Source organism: Microcaecilia unicolor, chromosome 9, assembly GCF_901765095.1.
Source record: "Microcaecilia unicolor chromosome 9, aMicUni1.1, whole genome shotgun sequence".
Taxonomy (NCBI): domain Eukaryota; kingdom Metazoa; phylum Chordata; class Amphibia; order Gymnophiona; family Siphonopidae; genus Microcaecilia; species Microcaecilia unicolor.
The window spans coordinates 28,505,582-28,526,999 of record NC_044039.1 but is presented as its reverse complement, the minus strand read 5'-3'; the positions used below and the strand labels follow the sequence as shown (position 1 = coordinate 28,526,999).

The 21,418-nt window shown below is 44.8% G+C and overlaps 2 protein-coding genes across 2 annotated transcripts in view; one reads left to right on the top strand and one right to left on the bottom strand.

Annotated features, from left to right (window-relative positions):
- Nucleotides 1-1,418, bottom strand: part of LOC115477859 (putative tetratricopeptide repeat protein 41) — a 72,795-nt gene extending 71,377 nt beyond the window's left edge. Inside the window, exon 1 of the mRNA XM_030214970.1 lies at nucleotides 1,179-1,418. The gene's annotated coding sequence lies outside the window, so the exon portion shown is untranslated. The remainder of the gene's footprint in view (nucleotides 1-1,178) is intronic.
- Nucleotides 1,419-1,669: 251 nt separating this feature from the next.
- The window catches only part of HSP90B1 (heat shock protein 90 beta family member 1), a 58,167-nt gene continuing 38,418 nt past the window's right edge, over nucleotides 1,670-21,418 (top strand). The window contains exons 1-5 of the mRNA XM_030214191.1: nucleotides 1,670-1,821; nucleotides 3,595-3,697; nucleotides 13,676-13,817; nucleotides 13,901-14,017; nucleotides 14,155-14,486. Coding sequence (XP_030070051.1) covers nucleotides 1,767-1,821; nucleotides 3,595-3,697; nucleotides 13,676-13,817; nucleotides 13,901-14,017; nucleotides 14,155-14,486 — 749 coding nt within the window. The 5' untranslated portion in view covers nucleotides 1,670-1,766. The remainder of the gene's footprint in view (nucleotides 1,822-3,594; nucleotides 3,698-13,675; nucleotides 13,818-13,900; nucleotides 14,018-14,154; nucleotides 14,487-21,418) is intronic.

The following is a 21,418-nucleotide window of genomic DNA, read 5'->3' as shown; positions in this document are numbered from 1 at the left end:
TGGTAGGCATGCATAACCCAAACGTCTTGACTAGGCTGGAGGGTTGCTGAGGAAACATGTCTTATTGCCAAAATATGCATTCTCATCCAATGGATAAAGGAGAATTCTCCAGGGATTAATTTTGAAGAAATCAAATGTGTGACCTATTGCGAATGAAGTCACTTTCAATAAAGGAAGTAGTGTCCAAGTTTCTGCAGGTTTGGGACCTCTTTTTTGGAATCCCTGATCCCAAACTACATAGTGTGCTTGTAAATATATAACAGGTGTAGAAAGGGGTAAATCTGAGATTAGCTTCCTGTGTATTTTGTTTCCTCCTGCTTCACCCCTTTCCCCTACACCTAGGAGTATACATACTGTGAAGCATAAGTGCATGCTTTTTAGCCACTGAGGGCAGTTTTCAGTTCTAAGAATTTAGCCAGGTAACAGCCTAGTTACTTGAGAAAATTCATTTAAAACTTACCCTCATAGTGTCTCCACTGAGCCACCTGCCACACCAATGGAAAAGCAAATATCGTGCTGTATTGCTTTGTAAATGGATGGGGGGAAAAAAAGCACAACTTTTGTCTTTCTAAATGTATACCCTGCACACACCATTTTTTAAAAAATATCCTTTGGAATGGAATGGGTCATACTTGGCATCACTTAAAAAAAACAAAGAAACTCTGGGAATAATAAAAACGAAGCAACAGTTTCTAAAAGTTGAAAATTTGCTGAAGCAACTAACCAGCAAGTAAACATTTTTAATTAGCAGGAAAAATTTCGCGCTTTAAGTTGTTGTATTTGAGATTTTTACAAAATGAAGCTGCAAAGTCAAGAACGCATATGTCAGCAGTTTACAGCCATCTAACCAAACTACGTCATAGCTATGGGACTAGAGGAGCAGACGTATAGCCAGTCTCATGGGATTCCTACTTCATTTCCACTGTACTTTTTACTGCATGCAAAAGAAAGCGCATTCTGTAACCTCTTTGTCTTTAAGATTTGTAATTTGTTTACAGTATTACTGAGCAAAATAAGCATTAAATGCACGATTTAACAACGTCTAGTCAGAGTGATTTTACAGCAATACTGCAAAGCAATTCCTCAAAAGGGGGGGGGGGGGGGTTTACCTTGCTTTATAAGCTTATTTTTAGGTGGACAATTTTAGGCATTGGTAGACAACCAATCAAGTTACTTACGTCTTATGCAGATAAGTCAGCTCTCTGAGCCCCAAGCCAGATTCCACCAGCGGAGCTTCTTCCCCAAGAAAGAACAAACGTTGCCATAGAAACCATCCCCACCCCCTCCGTTACCACGGTAAACATTCTCGAAAACCCCGGAAGTAGTCCACATTTGACCTTCAAATTTATAATAGTGTTTTAAATAAAAACCATCACAAACACAGAGTGCCGCCTCTATAGTGTAAACGAAGACGGTATCATTTTGACCCTTCGCTGCGCTAAGCAGCACTATACTATACAGCTTTAAAAAAAAAAAAAATTCTGGTTGTCGGCGGCGGTCTCAACCAATCCTTGCAAGCCACGCTCTGAACGCAGGAAGCTGTACATGGAAGGCGATCATTGGTAGGGATTGAGGTTGCCGATAGTACCGGATTGGTTAATTGGGTTGCGTGGTTGGGTGCAATTGGTCGATTATGGCTAACTTCTCCCCCTCCCGCTGAGATTTTTATTAAAGAAAGCGGCGCTGGAGTGGGTGGCTCGGAGCTTGAGTGAGGAAGAAAGTGTGTGGTGCCTGAAGAGAGGGACGACTGGGAGACTCGGACCAGCATGAACATGCGGCGGGTGTGGGTGCTAGGTCTGTGCTGCATCCTCCTGGTGTTCGGTGAGTTGCTTAACTAGAATTGTTCTGTTCTTTCCAGCGGGCTGCGGTGGTTTCGGGTGCGCGCACGCGTGCGACTTCTGGAAGCTTCTCTTCTTAACTTTAGTATGCTAGCTTTCTTTTCTCTGGGAAAGAGGGATGTAGTAGGTCATGGTGATTTTAAGGCCATGGTCCTTCATGAGATGACATACTTGGTCAGGCCTGTGGGAAGAAAAGCAAGGTTAGAGCGATGTGTGGAAGTTTTTTTTCATCTTCTGACAGGTGGCGGATTGATGGTCGGAGAACATCGAGCACGTTCCGTGATCGTTCCCCCTTTATGTGATGGGGGACTGGGTTTTGACTGTGAAAGGATGCTCTTTATTTTGGCCGGGTATGCCTGTTGGGCTGCTAGTGGCATCAGAGCCACCTAAAGCTCTACTCGCGTTTCAATAAACGAAATCTTGTGCTGGTTTTAAGCTTAATTGTGTTGGGCATTATTGTCGCCTCTCCTTTCTTTTACACAGCATCACAGTTTTTTCTGTTTTGTTAAAACTAACTGGCCGTTGGTTTGTGGTACAATGGCAATTCGTAGGCCATTGATGATAAACCCTGGCAATCCAACAGTATACTACCGAACCTCGCGCTTGTTGGGCACGTGGTCCGGCTGATAATTTAGTGAATTCGTTCATTGTGGGCGGTGACCGTCTAAGCACTCTGTTTCTGCCACGCTGGGGTTGAGGATTCGATAGATACGTCCCACCCCCTTCATTGATTAAAGGGAATGTCAAGAAGATTGACATATTGATCTGTTCGGATGAGATGGGTTGGTTAGATACGGCCCACCCCCTTCATTGGTTTAACGGGAATGTCAAGAACATTGACATATTGATTTGTTTGGATGAGATGCAACCAATGTAATAGACAGGTACCTGCCCCCCATTTTCCAAGTAACTAAGCTTAGTTATTTATCACTAAAATCAATTATTTGAATAAACAAATACTAGTGCAGTGAATATATGTGGCTTGCTACCTATATATTCTGAAAAACTAGATGCATTTATGTTGGGTACTGAAGCACTTGGACAATTTTTGTAGGACTGTGTAAAAGTCAGATCCTGCAGATTGTAACTTAAATCAAGCCTCAAGATCAAGTCAAGGTCCTAATTGTTGTCCAGGCAAAAAAAAAAAAAAAAAAAAACCCAAAACCAAATAACTTTGTTTGGCATTGTCTCTGGAAGTTTGAAAGGGATATTTTTTCCCAGACTAATAATTGAGACGTTGGGTAAAATGTTAATGAACAGCATCTAGGCCACAAGTGTTCTCAGGATCTTGATCTATTAGCTGGCGCTTCGCTAGGCCCTCTGAGGGGGGTCCAGAGGATCTGGCTCTTCTAGCAGTTTACCCAATTTCCTCTGGCTCCCCCAGCAGCTTTTGAAATGGAAAGCATAGGATCTTGATGTCTCTGCTTAGTTTTCTTTTCATGTTCCTGATACTTTGAAAGATGCAATGGGATCTGGAGGACACCTGGATAAACTGGAGGTAGAAGCAAAAAGGGAGCTGGATTACCCCCCCCCCCCCCCCCCCCCCCCCCCCCAAATCCTGTGTTTTCTACTGGAGAAGCTGTGCAGTTTGTAGTTGTGGCTTTTAGGAAGGAAAGTGTAGATCAGAAGATAGCTTTTACTTATTTCATGTATTTGCTAACAGCTGAAACCTGTGGGTCTAAAAATTGAATAATTGGCTTTCTGGAAATGTCTAAGCATTTTTATTAGAGGGAATTTAATATTTCTTATTCTTTAGTATCTGTTAGAGCTGAAGATGAGACTGATGTGGATGGTACAATAGAAGATGACTTGGGCAAAAGCAGAGATGGTTCAAGGACAGATGATGAAGTTGTTAAAAGGTAAGTATTTAATTTAAATATCTAAAATCATTACTCCTAAAGAGACAAGCTTTCAAATCCAAATGACCACCCTTTAGCAGGCAGAAGTTCATATCATTAATCTGCAGTGCCTTATTTCCTCTTGTATTGAGAGGATGCATCCCTAGGTATGGCGTTACAAAAAGAATTACAACATAGCTTTGTATTTTCAAATATAGAAGTTTAGGATTAAAAAAAAAAGTACTTGCAGGAAAAAAAAGACAGGTTTGTGTTCTATTTTTCTTTATATACATCCACTTTGAAAGCTTCACTTTATAAACAAAAGCAAAAAAAAAAATGAGCGCGTTTAGCATGGCCCCACCGCCCCCTGAGGAGGTCGCCGCCGCTGCTTCCCCCTCCACCCACCCCCCTCCGTCTGCCACCGGGCCCTCACAGTGCCTCTCACCTCCTTGTGAAGGCGCTGCAGCAGGCAACAGCTAATGGCTTTCCTTCAGACTTCCCTCCTTTCCTCCCTGGCCTGCCCTCGTCTGACATAAGTAACCTATGTAGGTAACTTACGTCAGATGAGGGCGGGCCAAGGAGGAAAGAAGGGAAGTCTGAAGCGAAGCGATCAGCTGTTGTCTGCTGCAGCACCTTCACAAGGAGGTGAGAGGCGCTGTGAGGGCCCGGTGGCAGGCGGAGGGAGGGGAGCAGCGGCAACGACCTCAGGGGGGTGGCAGCTGCGGTCAGGGGTGCAGAAGATGGCGGGGAGGCCGGTGCAGAAGCTGTCATCTCGATTGGGGGGGGGGGGTGCTGAGCTGAGCTAAACGCGCTGGTCTCTTTTAAAACACTTTAAAAAACAAAACTTTTTTTTTTTTTTTTTTTTTAAAGTGATGCATGTCCATAAAGGATGTTCTTCTTTTTTTTTTTTTTTTTTTATTTGTTAAACTTTTTATTAATATTCCAACAATGTATTACACTCTTAAACATTATTCCTATACATAGCTCATCTGTAACATTCAATCTTTGTTAACATTCTTTTATTTTTCCCCCCATTAGCTCACCTAATCGTAACCAATCTTCCGCATTGGGTTTATATTTTCCCTTTCGCCTATCAGTCATTTTTTCCATTCCCATCAAGAAGTACAATTTATTTTCCCAATCCCGTCTCGTGGGGCCTGTTCTTTGTTTCCATTTCAGTGCTATTGTTGTTTTGGCTGCTGCTAGGCACATACGCTTTATTTGAGTTTGCCATGCCTTCCCTCCCTTATTCCCGTAACCCAACAAACACCATTTGGGATCACAAGTGAACTGAACCCCTATTGCCATAAAGGATGTTCTTGGCATGCGCAGAGCAGCCAGCATAACGCTTGGCTGCGCATGCTCGACTGGCCGACTATTTACCGATGGAATAGAGAATGCAAGTGAGCTACAACGAGCAGCTGATTTGCATTCCTATTCCTTGATGCATGCCCTTCCCTTACCGATTCGCTAAGGGAATCGGTAAGGGAAGGGCTCTAACAATTTTTCAGTGCATCTGGGCCTCAGTCTCCAGCAGGTGAACCCTCAGTCTCCTCTCTATTTTTATCTCTTTCTGTATTAAAAAAAAAAAAAAAAAAAAAAAAAAACTCGGGCCTGCTTCTGCTTGTCTGAAAGAAGCTTGGACAAGGAGTCGGATGATTTGTCTTCCATAGATGAAGTGGCCAAAATTGAGATGGGCTCGACTTTCTTAGTGGATGACTTTACGGCTTGAGAGCCTTCTCCAAGTCCATGGCTTTGGGGGTATTGGCCCCCTGTTCTCTTTGGTTGAGGGGTTGGTCAGCAGATGCAGCCTCTAAGTCTAAGCTGAGTAAATTTCCCTTTAGGGGTTCCTTCTTTGGAGACAAGTTGGATAAATTAGTAGCCTTGGGGATACCAAAGTGCCTTGTCTTCTGGAAAATAGGCCTAGAGTTGCTGGTCGAGGCTCAACCGGTTGGCAGAGGACGAGTTTGTGATTTTCGCTGTTTTCGGTCTGGGAGGGAGCCTCAGGCCCAGAGATCTAGGTTCTTTCAGAAACCTCTGTCCTTGCGTGGCTCTTGTCATGGTGGCCAAGACTCCGGCACCTCTTTTCAAACCCCTACCCGTCAATCCCAATAAAGGTGCGCGGGACCCTCCTCTGATTCCGGTGGGAGCTCGCTCTAATTTTCTTCAGAGGTGGGCCCAGATCACTACCGATCAGTGGGTGTTATCGGTTATTTGAGATGGGTACGCCTTAGAATTTGTATGGCCACTTTCAGATGCCTTTCTGGAGTCTCCGTCGGTCTCATCTCAAAGTGAGTACGGTGCAGACCACTCTACTCAGGCTTTTAGACCTTCAGGATATTTCCTTGGCGTCCCTCCGGACCGGCCCAAAGAATGACTGATGGGTTGTGCACGCCTTCCAAAAGGTGGAGACTGAGAAAACTGACTCATCCAAGAGTCACTAAGAGCCCTTTCTAGGTCGAGATGAATCCTGTATTGTCCATCTGTAGCAGGTGCAAGGTGGTGAACCCTATCACGCTCGTTTCTCTTATCTGTAGTTTTAAAGGTTCTTACCTGTGCACCTATTTCTGCAGCTGGGAACCTGGTTTGGAGGCACAGGTCCAAAGGGTCCTATCGTTGCCTTGGGGGGTGTCCTACCCAGGGGACTAGGTCCCTCTCCCCACGTCCTCCCTTCATTGTTCAGTTCCCTTTGTGGACTGGGTTAGCGCCTCACTCTTTGAGGGAAGAATGGCTGAGAGTGGGAGAGGCAGCTGCAGTTTATTAGAAGCAAAAAAAAAAAAAATAGACGAAGCGGCTCTGCGCTCTTTCGTTTCTACGCTTCTCCCTGCCAGTTTGCTGGCGTGGTTGTTAAAAAAAAAAAAAAAAAAAATTAGTGGGGGAGTGAAAGCCGCATTGCAGCTGTCCTTCCAGAGAAGGGTGTCCAGTTTCTCCTATGCCTCAGTTGGGTAGTAAAATTCCAGAAGTGTCATCTACAGCCCTTGCATCTCTGCATTACTTGGGGTGCGCTTCAACACCTGGTTGGGCTGGATGTTTCTCACAGAGGCCCGGATTGTGAAGTTGCAGTCACTGGTTTGTCAGTTCCTCTATCTTCAAGTCTTGGGCTCCATGGTGGCGACTATAGAGGCGGTGCCCTGGGCTAGGGCCCACATGAGACTGCTTCAAAGATCCCTGCTCTCCAGTTGGTCTCGTCAGAGGAATCCCCTGTGGAGAAAACCACTGCTTCTGGCTCAAGAGCTTGGCAGTCTCCTTTGGTGGCTTCGGCATGCCTCTAGATGCCCTGCAGTGAATCGTGTTTACAACGGATGCCAGCCTGATGGGCTGGGGGCTCATTGCCTGGGACGGTATGCGGAAGGCATCTGGACGCCGGAAAAGGACAAGCTCAATCAGTTGGAGATGAGGGCAATATGCCTAGCACTGTGAGTTTTGTCCCCTATCATGTCCGATAACGCCACAGTGGTGGCATATGTCAATCGTCAAGGGGGCAAAAGAATCTGCTCAGCTGCACACGTGGCAGGAGTAGAAAATGTGCAGGTGGATTTTCTCAGTCACAACATTCTGGATCTCGGGGAATGGGCTCTCAGCAGTGGTGCGTTGCTGGGGGCTTCTGATCATGGATCTATTTGGCACCTTCGCAGTGGTTGGGGAGGCGATGTACTTGTTGGAGAGACTTGAAAGCTCAGGTCATCGATGCACTTCTACAGCCCTGGCTGGGGGGCTTGCTCTATGCATTTCCTCCATGGCCGCTGATAGGTCATCTAATTCAAAAATTAGAGGCACACAGGGGTCAATTGATTGTGATAGCTCTGGATTGGCCTTGAAGAGACTGGTATGCCGACCTTCGGAGCCTGTTGGTTGACTCTCCGCTCAAGTTTTTGGAGGATCCCGAACTGTTGGTTCAGGGACCATTAGTTCATCCAGACCCTGGTCGATTTTGTCTTGCAGCCTGACTCGAGCATGCGAAGTTGAATAAGAGGGGTTACTCAGCTGGAGTGGTGGCCACCACGCTCAGATCTCTGCACCGTTCCACTTCTCTGAACTATATCCTAACTTGGAGAGTTTGTTTGAGAAGTGGTGTGACGAGGCCGGTGTTTGCCCTTTTCTGGCTTCTGTGGCACAGATTCTGGATTTTTTTGCAGCACGGGCTCGAGAATGGTCTGGCTTTGTCCTTGCTTAAAGTTCAGATCTTGCTTTAGGGTTCGGGTCCAGGGCAAGTCTGTAGCTGCTCATCTGGATGTAGTTCATTTTTTAAGGGGGGGGCTAGCCTTAGGCCTCCCGAGCGGTCTATTTTTCCCTTGTGGGACCTTAACTTGGTTTTCTCGGCCTTGGCCCGTCCGCCCTTTGAACCTTTGACGTCCTGTACATTGAAGGATTTGACTGTCAAGGTGGTTTTTCTGGTAGCTATCGCTTCGGCTAGGAGAGTTTCGAAGTTGCAGGCTCTGTCTTGTTTGTCTCCGTTTTTGAACTTTGCTAAGGACCGAGTGATTTTTACCACCTTCCTTTCTTCCTAAGGTGGTTTTTCGCGTTTTCATGTCTCGCAGTGTTTCTGCCCGTCCTGGGGTCTTCCTCAGGGTCGGAGGAACAACGTCATCTCAAATTCTATTTGAAGCTCAGACGCGTTTCGGCAGATGTATTTTGTTCTCTTTGGAGGTTCCCGGAAGGGTCTGGCGACGTCTAAGCCCACTGTTTCTCGGTGGCTAAAAGAGCTGATTTCTTCTGCTTATTTGTTGGCAGGCAAACCAGTGCCCAAAGGGGTTAAGGCCCACTCTACCAGGGGGCAGGGCGCTTCTTGGGCTGAGAGGTGTTTGGTTCCTCCATTGGAAATCTGTAGGGTGGCAACTTGGTCATCATTGCACTCTTTCACCAAACATTACAAGGTGGACGTGCAGGGCCGTCAAGACGCGGTTCTTGGAGGGCAGGTTCTCACAGCAGTGTTGCTTGGGTCCCACCCTTGACTTATCCCTTTGTTACGTCCCATCAGTCATTCTCTGGGCCAGTCCAGAGGGACGCTAAGGATGGAGAAATTAGACCTTACCTGCTAATTTGCTTTCCTTTAGTTCCTCCGGACCGGCCCAGATTCTCACATACAGCTATAGATATGTTTACATTTTGTCTTGACGCAAGTTTTGCTAAGAGCGTGGTATTTTAGTTGTATTTGAGGAGAGCTATCTTGTTGGTTTCTAATTCTTTATTTAAGAAAAGACAAGATATAAAAATTTACCAACACAGAATGTTGACATGCTACATTCTGCTGTCAAATGGGGGCACAACATCTTCAGCATGTCCCACAGATGTATTTTTTTGGTCTTGTGTGTTTGGCTGCTCAGGTTCCCAAGTACACCGGTTGTCTTTCTTTCTGCTTTGGTATTATATACTGGATTCTTCTCAACCTAGCAAGGACTCTTATTGACTCTCTCGGATGAGTCCGTTTTCTTAGTCTCCACCTGCTGGAAGACGTGCACAACCCATCAGTCATTCCCTGGGCTGGGCCGGAGGGACTAAAGGAAAGCAAATTAGCAGGTAAGGTCTAATTTCTCCTTGTCCCGTGCCAGCCTCATTAGTCAGACAGGGACGCTATTCCATTTACTTTGTGGTTCCAAAGAAAGAAGGCTCCTTTCAACCTATTTTAGACCTCAAGACAGTCATCCGGGCCCCCAGGGTTTCCAGTTACCGGATGGAAACACTTTGTTCCGTTATTGTCGCTGTCGGGACAGGAGAATTTCTGACGGCATTGGTTTTGGCGGAGGCGTATCTTCATATTCTGATCTGGCCACTTGGCCACTTCACCAGACGTTTCTTTGCTTTGCAGTCTTGAGGCATCACTTTCAGTTTCAAGCACTTCCATTTGGTCTAGCCACAGCTCCTCGCACTTTCACCAAGGTGATGGTAATGGTGGCGGCTGCCCTCAGGAAGGAGGGCATCTTAGTTCATCTTTACCTGGACGAAAGTCGTACCAAGAGAGGGTCACAGCTCGGGTGGTTCAGTTCCTGCAGTCCCTCAGCTGGGTAATCAACTTAGCCAAAAGCCATCCCATTCTTTCTCAGTCTCTGGAGTATTTGGGGGTGTCCTTCGACACCACACGAGGTTGGATTTTTCTCCCTCAAAACAGAATTCTGAAGTTGCGGTTACAGATTCAGACTTTGATGTGCATGCATGTTCCCTGTGCTCGAGTTTATCTACAGGTCCTGGAATCCTTAGAGGTTGCCTGTTCAGGCCTCTGAGTGAGACACTCTCTTCTGGTGGCTGCAGACGAGCAATCTAGCCAATGACGGACCCCAGCCTCAGAGGCTGGGGAGCACACTGCATGGGACAGTTTGCTCAGGGTCTGTGGTCATACCGAGGCCTCCCTGTCGTTCAACCTGTTGGATCTGGGAGAGTGGTCCCTCAGTCTGCAAGCATTTTGAATGATCACGGATCGCTGGGGGATTCCTCTCTTGGATCCGTTTGCCTGGAGTCTCAATGCTAAGGTGCCTCGCTTCTTCAGTTGCAGAATAGACGTCAAGGTGGGAGGGCATAGATGCTCTTCTCCAGCATTGACCTCTGGATCTTCTCTACGCGGTCCCTCCATGGCCCCTCCTGGGATGACGCTCATTCAAAGGATCGAGACGAAGGGGGGGGGGGGGGGGTTGATTGGCCTCGCAGATCTCCTGGATCAAGTAGGTTTTCGGTCCAGGACCAATTCTTCATCCAGACCAGGCTCGATTCTGTCTTGCGGCCTGGCTCTTGAACAGGCATATTTGTTGACCTATGAAGAATAATCCCTCCATCTCCACTATGCTCCGATCGCATCATCAGTCGTCAACTTTAAATTATGTTAGGACTTGGCAAATCTTTGAGGACTGGTGTTCTCTCCCCTTCGTGTTTCCGTAGCGGAAATGTTGGACTTTTTGCAGCAGAGTTTTGATAAGGGATTGGCTCTAGCATCCCTAAAGGTACTGTTGGTGGTGGTATCCTTCTTTCGAGGTAAAGTCCAAGGTAAGTCTTTATCTAGTTATCCAGATATGTCCTGTTTTTTGAGGGAAGTCTGTCTAATTGCCCTCTGGTCAGGTACATCTTTTCAGCCTGGGATTTGAACTTCGTGCTTTCTGTCCTTACAGGGTCCCCGTTTGAACCTTTGTCGTCATGTTCCTCAAGACTGTATTTCTGGTAGCCATAGCATCGGCTAGATGGGTGTCAGAATTGCAGGCCTTTTCCTGCAGGTCTCTTTTTTTTTTTTCTTTTTTTTTTTTTTTTTTTAAATTTTCAAAGGAAAGAGTAACTTTACGTCCGGTTGTCAAAGCGTTTTCATCTTACTCAATCTGTTTTTCTGGTTTTGGGATCCTCCTCTAGTACGGAGGTACTGCGCAGGTTGCGGATGCTGGACGTTAGAAGGGTACTCGGGCATTATCTAAAAGTCAGAGGATTTCAGATGATCTGACCGCCAGTTTCTGCTCTTTGGAGGTCCTCAAGGGCCTAGCAGCTTCCAACCCACTATTTCAAGGTGGCTTAAGGAGGTGATAGCTTTGGCTTACCTCTTAACAGGGAAACAGGTCCCAGAAAAACTTAAGGCCCGCTCTACGAGGGGTCAAGTGGTGTCTTGGGCAGAGAAGTTTCTGGTACCACCAGTGGACACTTGTAAAGCTGCGACGTGAGCGTGTTTGCATTCCTTTTTTAAGCATTACAGACTAGACCAGTGATGGCGAACCTTTCAGAGACCAAGTGCCCAAACAGCAACCCAAAATCGAATTATTTATTGCAAAGTGCCGGTACTCATTATGGGCGGGGTCACCACATTACTTCACCCCTATAGCCACACCCCTTACACCAGCCATGGCGCATATAAACAGACATCATTGAAAATATTATACTAGTATAGGAGAAAAAAATAACATGATTTTCTTCCATTATAAATCATTTCTGTAAGCTGTTACAGCTCCAGTATACCCAGTGCAAAATAAGACAGCAGATGTAAATTCTCAAATTCGACATATTCCAAACACTAAAATGAAAATGATTTTTCCTATCCATATTGGTTCTAGTCGCTGATTTCTGCTGCTCTCTATCTGTTCCCTTAACTCCATTTCCAGGGCTTCCTTTCCATTTATTTCTTTACTTTCCTCCTTTCTTCTTCATTTCTTGCCCTCCATCCATGTCCAGTCGCCCTCGCACCCAACATCAGACCTGCCTCCCACCCAGCACCCACCATCAGGCTTCCCTCGCACCCAGCACCAGGAACCCCCCCCCCCCCCCCCTTCTCCTCTTAAATTTTAAAAGCGTACCTCCTCTGAGTTCATTCAGGCGGCATGCAGCAGCAGCAGCGAAGCACGTGTTCTTCGCTCGGCACGCCTTCCTTCCCGTCTGTCGCTCAAGCTCTGGTCCCGCCCATAGGCCTGCTAATTGGCTTTCCTTTAGTCCCTCCGGGCCGGCCCAGGTCCCTCCTGTTCTCACTCGATATTTTCTTGGTTGTATTGAAGCATAGTTACTTGTGTTATGCTCCGGGTCAGGGCTGCTCTGTGCGTTTCACAATAGTATCAGTCTGGGTTACATCTGTTGATGCAGCAGGTTAGACATTATGAACAACTATGTACATAAGTATTGCCATACTGGGACAGCCTGAAGGTCAGTCAAACCAAGCATCCTGTTTCCAACAGTGGTCAATCCGGGTCACAAGTATCTGACGATCCCAAAACAGTACAATACATTTTATGCAGTGAATTTTCCCCAAGTCCATTTTAATAATGGTCTATGGACTTTTTTCCTTTAGGAAGCCAGCCAAACCTTTTTTTAAACACCGCTAAGCTATATATATATATTTGGTGGGGGGGGGGGGGTGCAGTGACCAGAATTGAACACAATATTTGAGGTGTGGTCGCAGCATGGATTGATAAAGGCCTCATTCTGGTTTTCCTTTCCTAATACCTAATATTCTGTTTGCTTTCTTAGCCACTGCTGCACACTGAGCAGAGGGTATAAGCGTCATACAGATGAACTTGGCTCTAATTGCAGATTACTTCAATAATGCTAGATGGTGCAGTGAAGATGGCCAGAAAGGTTGATTTTACTGCTCTTATCGAACAGCATATATGTCCTACTTGAAAATTGTATTCAATAGTTTTTCACTTATTCAAGAACCTACATCATCAAAGTTTAGTAACATTTTTGTGGATAAGATAACTAATTTACAGAAATTGGTGATGATGGCTGATCAAGACCCTGGTCCACTAATTTAAAATTGGAGACTGTGTGTGGTAGGGTGAGCTGGAGTGATTTTGAATGTTCTTTGGATTTGTGGAGAATTAGTGTGGCAGGTTAAGAAAATTACCCACTTCATTGGTTTCTGTTCTGTCATATTGGTTGTTACAATCCTAACAAGGGTTGTTGCCATTGACTTTCATCTATTCTTAATCAGTTTATTGGAGGGAATACCTTGAGAGTTGGAAACGTGTTGGTTCATCCCGTTTTGAAAGGTAATGTCCACTTTTTCAGTGGATCCAATAGCTTATTGACCAATTTCTAATTTATGCTTTTTAATTAAACTTTTGGGAGAAAATAGTGGTTCAGCAGTTAGTGGAGTTTTGTGGAGGTGAATTCTGTATTATACCCAAGAAAGGCAGCATTTTGTAGAGGATATAGTATGGTGACAAACTTGGCAGCGCTCCTTAGTGGAATGCAGAGTATTTTGGATGCTGGTGATTTAGCATTGGTGGTACTATTGGATTTAGCATGCATATTTGATGTTGTGGATCATGCTAAACTTTTTTGGATTGTGGAGTTATTGGTTTGGATGGTAGTTTTGTCTTGGGTTTCTGAGTTTTGTCAGACTGTTCATTTTCAGTACTGCAAGAATGGAAATGTCTTCCTGTGACAGGTTATTAGTGGGGTACCTCCAAAGATCAGCACTTTGATTCTCTTTAACATTTTTATATGACCACTGGTAGATTTGATAGAAACATTTAGAATTAGCCCCTGTGTGTGCTGATTATCTTACTGGTGTCAGACTGAATTTCTCCAATTATTTTACAGAGAGGAAGAAGCCATTCAGTTAGATGGATTAAATGCGGCCCAGATTAAAGAAATCAGAGAGAAATCGGAAAAGTTTGCATTTCAGGCTGAAGTTAACAGAATGATGAAGCTTATTATTAACTCTTTATACAAAAATAAGGAGGTAAGGATTTTGTTCAAGGGTACCTTATTTGTATTTTTTTTTCCTTTTGTGTTCTTTTTAAAGCAAAATGTTTTCTCTTACAGATCTTCTTAAGGGAATTAATTTCAAATTCTTCTGATGCACTAGATAAAATTAGATTAATTTCATTAACTGATGAAACTGCACTGGATGGTAATGAAGAACTAACTGTGAAAATCAAGGTAAACCTTTACAGACTAAAAGTACCTTTGAATACTAGCCAGATCATTTGCAATCAGATCTGTGAACAGTGTCTGGTAATTCTGATTGCTGCTGTTATATTTAATTTTATCTTGCATTTTTTTTTTGTTATCTTCAGTGTGATAAAGAGAAGAACATGCTACACATTACAGACACGGGTATTGGGATGACAAAGGATGAGCTTGTTAAAAACTTGGGAACTATTGCCAAATCTGGTACAAGTGAATTTTTGAACAAGATTACTGAGGCACAGGAAGACGGCCAGTCAACCTCTGAGCTAATTGGACAGTTTGGTGTTGGTTTTTACTCTGCCTTCCTTGTAGCAGATCGTGTTGTTGTTACATCTAAGCACAACAATGATACACAGCATATTTGGGAATCTGATTCTAATGAGTTCTCTGTGATAAAAGACCCTCGTGGTGATACCCTTGGGCGAGGGACTACAATCACGTAAGTTGTCCATTATTTATTTTATTTGTTGCATTTGTATCCCACATTTTCCCACCTTTTTGCAGGCTGTATGTATGGATGGTGAAAGATTTAGGTATCAAATTATCATACTAACCATTATAAACTAGCTGTATGTACCATTATATACTAGTGTATAAGTTAAGAAATTACTCATGTTCAATTTATGCATAAGACAGTTTTCAGTAGAAAATTCTTTTGTATTTATGTATAGCATTTATATCCGACAATTTCACACCCACAGGCAGGCTCAATGTGGGCAACAGTCTGTAAGATGTATATTTTAATGAAATGATGGACACTTCTTGCTTCTCTCCCTAGAAATCAGCAAGGCAGGCACTAACATTTGTGTTGCCCACACTCAGATCCTCGCCCCCTCCAAGTTTGGGAGGTAGCAGACATATTTAATTTTTATTAACATAATAGATATCAAAATTACAAACCAACCTTCTTTGAGTACAGTGTAGCCACAGCTATACAGCATCCAAATTACTTCATTTTGATATTATTCCACCCACCCCCTATCCTTTCTCTAACAAAATACCAACCAAATCTGTTGGTTACTTACAGTGGGCTTGGAAAAGAACCTGCCCCTTTCCTACCCTCCCTGCAGGGCCCTCAATAGCTCAAGACACAGCTGCATGTCCAGACATAGCCAACCCCACTGGTTACCAAATCTTCTGACTTATCCCACCAACAGTTCTGTACCTCCAGCGTCAATGAATATGCTGAGTTCAAGCATTGCATTATGTTGATCCTGTCTGTTGGCCTAACATTTCACCAATAGCAACATATAAAATAATTTCATGATAGTCATTGTCAAGGGTCTCATCTAATAAAGAAGTAATTATTAGAGTAAATGGTAAACTTTTTTTTTTTTTTTTTTTTTTTTTTTTTTTGTAGTCCAAAAGGGATTTTGGTTCACCTGTGTCCAGAAACGTTGAACAGATGTCTTAAGTTCCCCCTCCCCTTGCACCACATTTGATACAAGGAACTTCTTGAGTAATGCCCATTCTCAGAGCCCCATTGGACACTTTATAGGCTTGTAAATTTGTTCTTTGAGACTAGCATTAACCCTAGAACGCATGACGTTAAAAATATACATATTAACGTAGAAAAATACACTTAAATAACTTTCACAAGTTTATTTCAAAATTGCTCAATAAAATATGAATAGTGGACAACATTTTAATTATAATTTTTCACAGAAAACACCAAAAAATCTTTTTTTTCCCAAATTTCACGCAAAGACATGAAAACACACAAAAATGCATAGAAATCTATAGCAAACTAGCTGCAGCTACATTTTTATTCTAACTTTCTTTTCTATTATATTAGTCTTCCAAACAATTCTGACATGTTATTTTTTCAGAAGAGTGTTCTTTGCAAACAGTTTCCTTACAAGTGGAACAATATCGCTCAGTTTTCCTCTGTTTCTTGGACACATGAAACAACGCTTTCGTTTTCTTTCTCCTGGCTCTGGAGTAATCTGTTTCAAACCTCGCTGCACGAGTTCGCTTATCAAAGCGAATGATCCTTCTAATTTCCTCATATCTGCCCACTGACATTGTCGCCTTATAGTGTGGATCAGAAAGTGGGTCCAGAAATAATTCTCGTATTGGGACATCATACGATTTTTGACTCCCTGCCAGCAGGAAAAGTCCAATATATGCATAAAGTTCCTCTTTTGAGATATTTTTCCAGGACTTATTTTTTGCTGAAGCGATACGTCTTCCTTCTAGGTTTGAACATAATAGGACCTCTTCTGCAATATTGTCAGAAAAATAAGTACAGAATACATCTTTAGGGGTAAAGTAACTGGGACTTCCCACAGCTCCTTGAGCCTGTCTCACAATATTGTGTATTGGAGTACGTCCGACTAATGTAGGATTACTGTCCCAAAAAACATTCGTTTTGGATGTTCTACTTATCACTTCTTGAGGATCCACTAGATTCACTTCTTCATCATCAGAAGAATCACTGGATGAGGATGTTTGATTAGCTGGTGGCAGATATTCTTCATCAGACAAAGATAGTTCACTTTCATCATCGCTTTGAAACATAATCGCTTCAATCTCTTGGTCAGTCAGACACTTGGAGGAAGACTGTGCCATTGCTGACTAGATGTTAGAAAATGAAACAGATTTCCTCTCAACAGCTTATCTTATCACAGGTCCTTCAGCAATTAGCTCACAGTGTATACTGTCCTCAGTGTTCAGAGGACCTGAGGTGATGTCATGGCCTTAGCACTCCCTCCAAAAATCACATGACATCCTCACATGTTATTATCCACACCCTGGCCCCTCCACCAGCATTACTGAGTACAAATAAAGTAACTTGACACACAAACACTTCTGAGAACATGATAAAAACAGCGGGGGCCTAAAAGGCCCCCAATTCGTACAGATGTAGTTTTCACCAAACAAGCATTGTTACACCATAATGCCTATGAAAAAAAATTATATGAACTGGATATTATCAACAATGACATACTTGAGTAATACCTTGAGTTTCAAAATTCTAACTAAAGTAATTTTGCAGATAATAGCAAAAATGTAAGCATGGGGGCCTAAAAGGCCCCCAATATGCGTTCTAGGGTTAAGCACCTCAGGGGAGGGGGATGTAATCTCCACCCCCTAAATCTTGAGTATACTTCTGAACTGAATGTGTTAAATCCAGCCATGGTGGTTTAGCCTTTGGTGTGCAATTTTAAATATGAAACTTTTTTTTATTTTTATTTTATTGAAGGTTGTTTTTTTTTTTTTTTCCAATTGCTCAGCTGGGTAAGAGTAGTAGATACAATTCTCCACCAATTCCAGACTATTCTAAGAGGTATCACTAAACAGTTCTTCTGCAGCCACTTTTTATAATTCTTTGGTCCAGATATGCAGGGCAAAACAGGTACAGTTAGTTCTAGTTTAGAGTATTATTGCGATACTTCTAAGCCAGCCATTAATTTGAGCAGTGTTATATGTTTGGAAAGAAGGGAACTGTGTTGAAGGAGACGTTTGTTCCTTGGCCTGTGCAGGCTCTGAGGACAGCCAAGAAACCAAGTTAACAGTGCAAAGGGTCTGAAGGGCATTGCCTCCTGGTATTTGGGGGGGGGGGGGGGGGGGACATCAGACCTTTCCATTCTGGATTCTTCAGAGGTAAGTTTGATCTCATAGCCCAGGTCAATTTTGAGGAGGATGTTCTTAGGAGGAGCTGCTAGAAAGGTGGATCCCTTGGAGAAAAGGATTAGGAAGCTGTCAAGTCTTTTTCCACAAACCAAGATATTAGACATGGTTTACACAGAGTAGGGATATTCAGGCCAGGGTGATGGTTAAGCTTTAACCCTTTCTAGCTGAGGATAGGGAGTTCAAGCCTCCTACTGTGAATGCAGTTGTCAATGCAAGAAGACCAGGACAGCACTGCCATCCACTGAGATGGTGAAGGACCCTCAGAATTGCAGGATGGAGACTCTTAAAAGCTCAGTTTGACTGGTCAGCCTTGACCCTAAAGGTGCCCATGTGTCTGGGCTTAGTGGTTAAGGGCCTGTTTCTGGTGGGCGGAAAGAGTACTGGATGGACAAAAGGGTTCCTGGAGAGAAGTAGCAAAAATTGGGTTCCTCATTCCTGATGTTCTTTGTTGAGGTCCTTGACCAAGAGTATGGCCCTGGTGGTGGCAGCTCAACACTTTGTGGCTTTGAGACTGGGCTATGGATGTGGCATCTGTCAAAGCTTTGCATGCTACCCTTTAGTGTTGGGGGGGGGGGGGTTATATTTTGAGAGGATTTAGTGAAGCTAAGGTTCCCCATCTCCCTGAGGACAAACCTAAGGAAGTGGACCAATATCCCCCCCCCCCTCTTTTCCCCTTCTCAGAATGTTGTTACCAATCAGGTAAAACTAGTGGTACTCTGTGGGGTCAAGTCTTTCAAAGGATGCAGTCCTTTCAGAGTGGTTAAAGTGGTTGGGACTCCAGTGCCTCTGCTCCCAGAACACCTTTTTGATCCAGTACCCTCATTATGAATTTCTATCTGGTTACAATAGGCACCCTGTGGCAAGAGGTGATCGGTGTGTCATCCCCCCCTCCCCCCCCCCCCCCCCATCCGAGGAGGAGACCCAGATCACCTCAGATTAGTGGGTCCTAGAAGTTGTGCAATCCCATCAGATTCTTTAATTTTCTTCTTTTGGAGCAGCATGTCCAATTTTGTGCGCTGCTTTTCAGCTTGGCAATGGCCCCAAAGATGTTTTCCAGGTTATGGTGGTAGTTTGTGCTCTCCGAGGACGGGATTTGCCCCTATTGCAACTGGTTAAATATGGGCCAAGTCCTAGCAGGAGAGCATGCAAGTTTATGGCTTAGGTGGTAGTTTTTTTTTTGATCAGCTCAGTTGGGACAGTCAATCTGGCCAAGAGCCATCTCATTCCAGTGAGTCTGGAGCCTCAGGACTGGATTGTAATGACTACAGATGCCAGTCTCCACAGCTGGGGTGTTCACTAATAGCCAGTAGTCTATGGAGGAAGCTGTGGTCCAGCAGGTTAGAGACTAAATGTTTTTTTGGCCCTACTAGCATTTCAGTAGGTTTTCAAGGGCAAACAGAACCTACTGAAATGCTAGTAGGGCCAAAAAAACCACTAGACAACCGTCTGGGGAATAAGTCAACAGGTTGCAGTAGAAGCAGTGTTTCTGCTGAGCTAGGCAGTTACATCTGTTGGACATTTCAGTGGGGCAGGTGTTGACAATGTACAGGCAGACTTTCTCAGTAGAAACACATTGGACCCCAGAATAGAGCCTTGTCTGAGAAGCCTTCCGGAAGATAGCTCACATCTGAGGTCTGCCAGAGATGGATTTGATGGCAACCAATGCCAGTGTGCAGGTAGCTCCAGTTTTTCAGCCACAGAAGAGGCGCAGTTGAAGGGAATCGACGCACTGACTCAGCCTTGGTTCTGGGTCCTGCTGTATGTGTTCTCCTTGTGACCACCAGTGGGCCACATTTTCAAGCAAGTAGGCAGATGTGTGTAGGTCCAGTGGTTAGGGTGGCTCTGGATTGACTGCATCGGCTGTGGTATGGATACTTGATGCAGCTGGCAAAGGGTGTTCCAATGTGTGTTCGATATGAAACATCCTGAGGCAGGGGCCAGTTTTACCAGATCAGTCTGTTCTTTTATGGCTCAGCTCTTGAATATGTGGTTGCAGAAGCAGGTACTCATCTGAAATCGTAGCTACAATGTTGCAATCACACAGATCAACCTCTTTAGCCTATGAGATTTTTTTTATTTTGGAGAACTGGTGTCAAAGAGAAGGGTTGCAGGTCTTGGTGGTGTCCATTGCAGAGATTTTCTGATTTTATTTTGAATGTTTGGTTTGTACAAGGTTCAGGTTGTCTGGGGTAAGTAATTAGCTTCCCTTCTGGATTTTGGTCGTTAAAGATCATTCAGCCTCCCCTCTATGTGATGGTGCTTCCTTGGGATCTGAATCTAATGTTTGTTCCTGCTCCATCAGGACATTTCAGCCTGTATTCCCTGGACTCGTGTTCCCTTCTGGCTTGCTAACATGGTGGTTGGCTCCGGGCACCCTGTTGGAGGGCAAATCCTCTGGCAGCCCCAGACTGGATCATGGTCACTATGGATGCCAGCCTGTCGGGGTAGGCACCCATTGCCTTCAGCTGATGGTGCAGGGCAAGTGGCCGCCGAGCAACCAGCTAGAGCGCCAGGTGATCCATAAAGTTGTAGTAGCTCTTTCTCCGGTTCTCCATCTGTGAGCTGTCAAGAGTGCTGTCAGACAATGCGACGGTGGTGTCTGACCTTGGGGGCTCATCTTCTTTTTGTCTAGGTGAAGAACATCTCAGATTTCAGCAGTGCACATTGCAGGTGCTCTGAACACACAAGCAGACTTCTTCGGCGGGCATGCATTGGATCCATCAGAGTAGGTACTCCTGTTCGTGCCTCTGCCATTATCACCTCCCCGTGGCTTGATCCAGCTCTGGACATCATGGCAAGGGAAGTGCATCGCCAAGGTCCTGTGGTTCTTCTGTTGCTGGCGGGAGCTAGGGTCGTTGGGGGTGGATGCATTGCTTCATCAGTGGCTGACACTCCCTTCTCTTTGTTATTCCTCTCTTGGTGGGCAGGGTGGCTCTCCATCCAGGCAGCATGGTCCTGGTGGCACCGAACTGGCCATGGTATGCTGATCTCATTCGTCTTCTGGTGGCCAAACCATTGCCTCTTCTCCCCCTTCCCCCCCCCCCCCCCCCCCCCCCTTCCTGGTTGCAGATCTTCTACATCAGGGGCCCATCCAGATGGACAGCGTATCTCACTTTGGTCTTGCAGCCTGGCTCTTGAGCGGTCCCGCTTGAGGAGGAAAGGATACCTCGAGACTTATTGCCACTTTTTTAAAGCAGTCTACTTCCATTGCTTATGCTAGGGTGTGGAGGTTGTTTGAAGCCCTCCTTGCCGCAGACTTTAGCTTTTCTCAGGACAGCTTTTAAGAAAGGCGTGGCCTTGAATTCCTTGAAGGTTCGAGTGGTGGCCCTGGCCTGTTACAGGGGTCATGTGAACAGTTCTTCATTGGCCTCCCGTCTGGACACGGTGAGCTTTCTGCAGTGGAGGGGGCTTGAATCGGTTGCAGTCCCCTTCTGGGCCATCTGTCCGCAGTGGGATCTTAACTTGGACCTGCAGCTCCCTCCTTTCTGCCTAAGGTGGTTTCTTCATTTTCATAGGGAGGATTTTGGATCTGACTTTCCCACTCTGTTGCGCTACCTAGTGATCGTGAATGATTTTCATGTGTTGGATCACGTTTGTGCTGTTTTCGGGGCCTCACAAGGACCGTACATTCTTTGCCATGGTCTCCCATTTTACATGCGAGAGACGATTGCTTTAGCCTATATCGTTTGGGGTGGGGAATGACCCACATTGTTGTTCTGGGCTCATTCCTTTCGA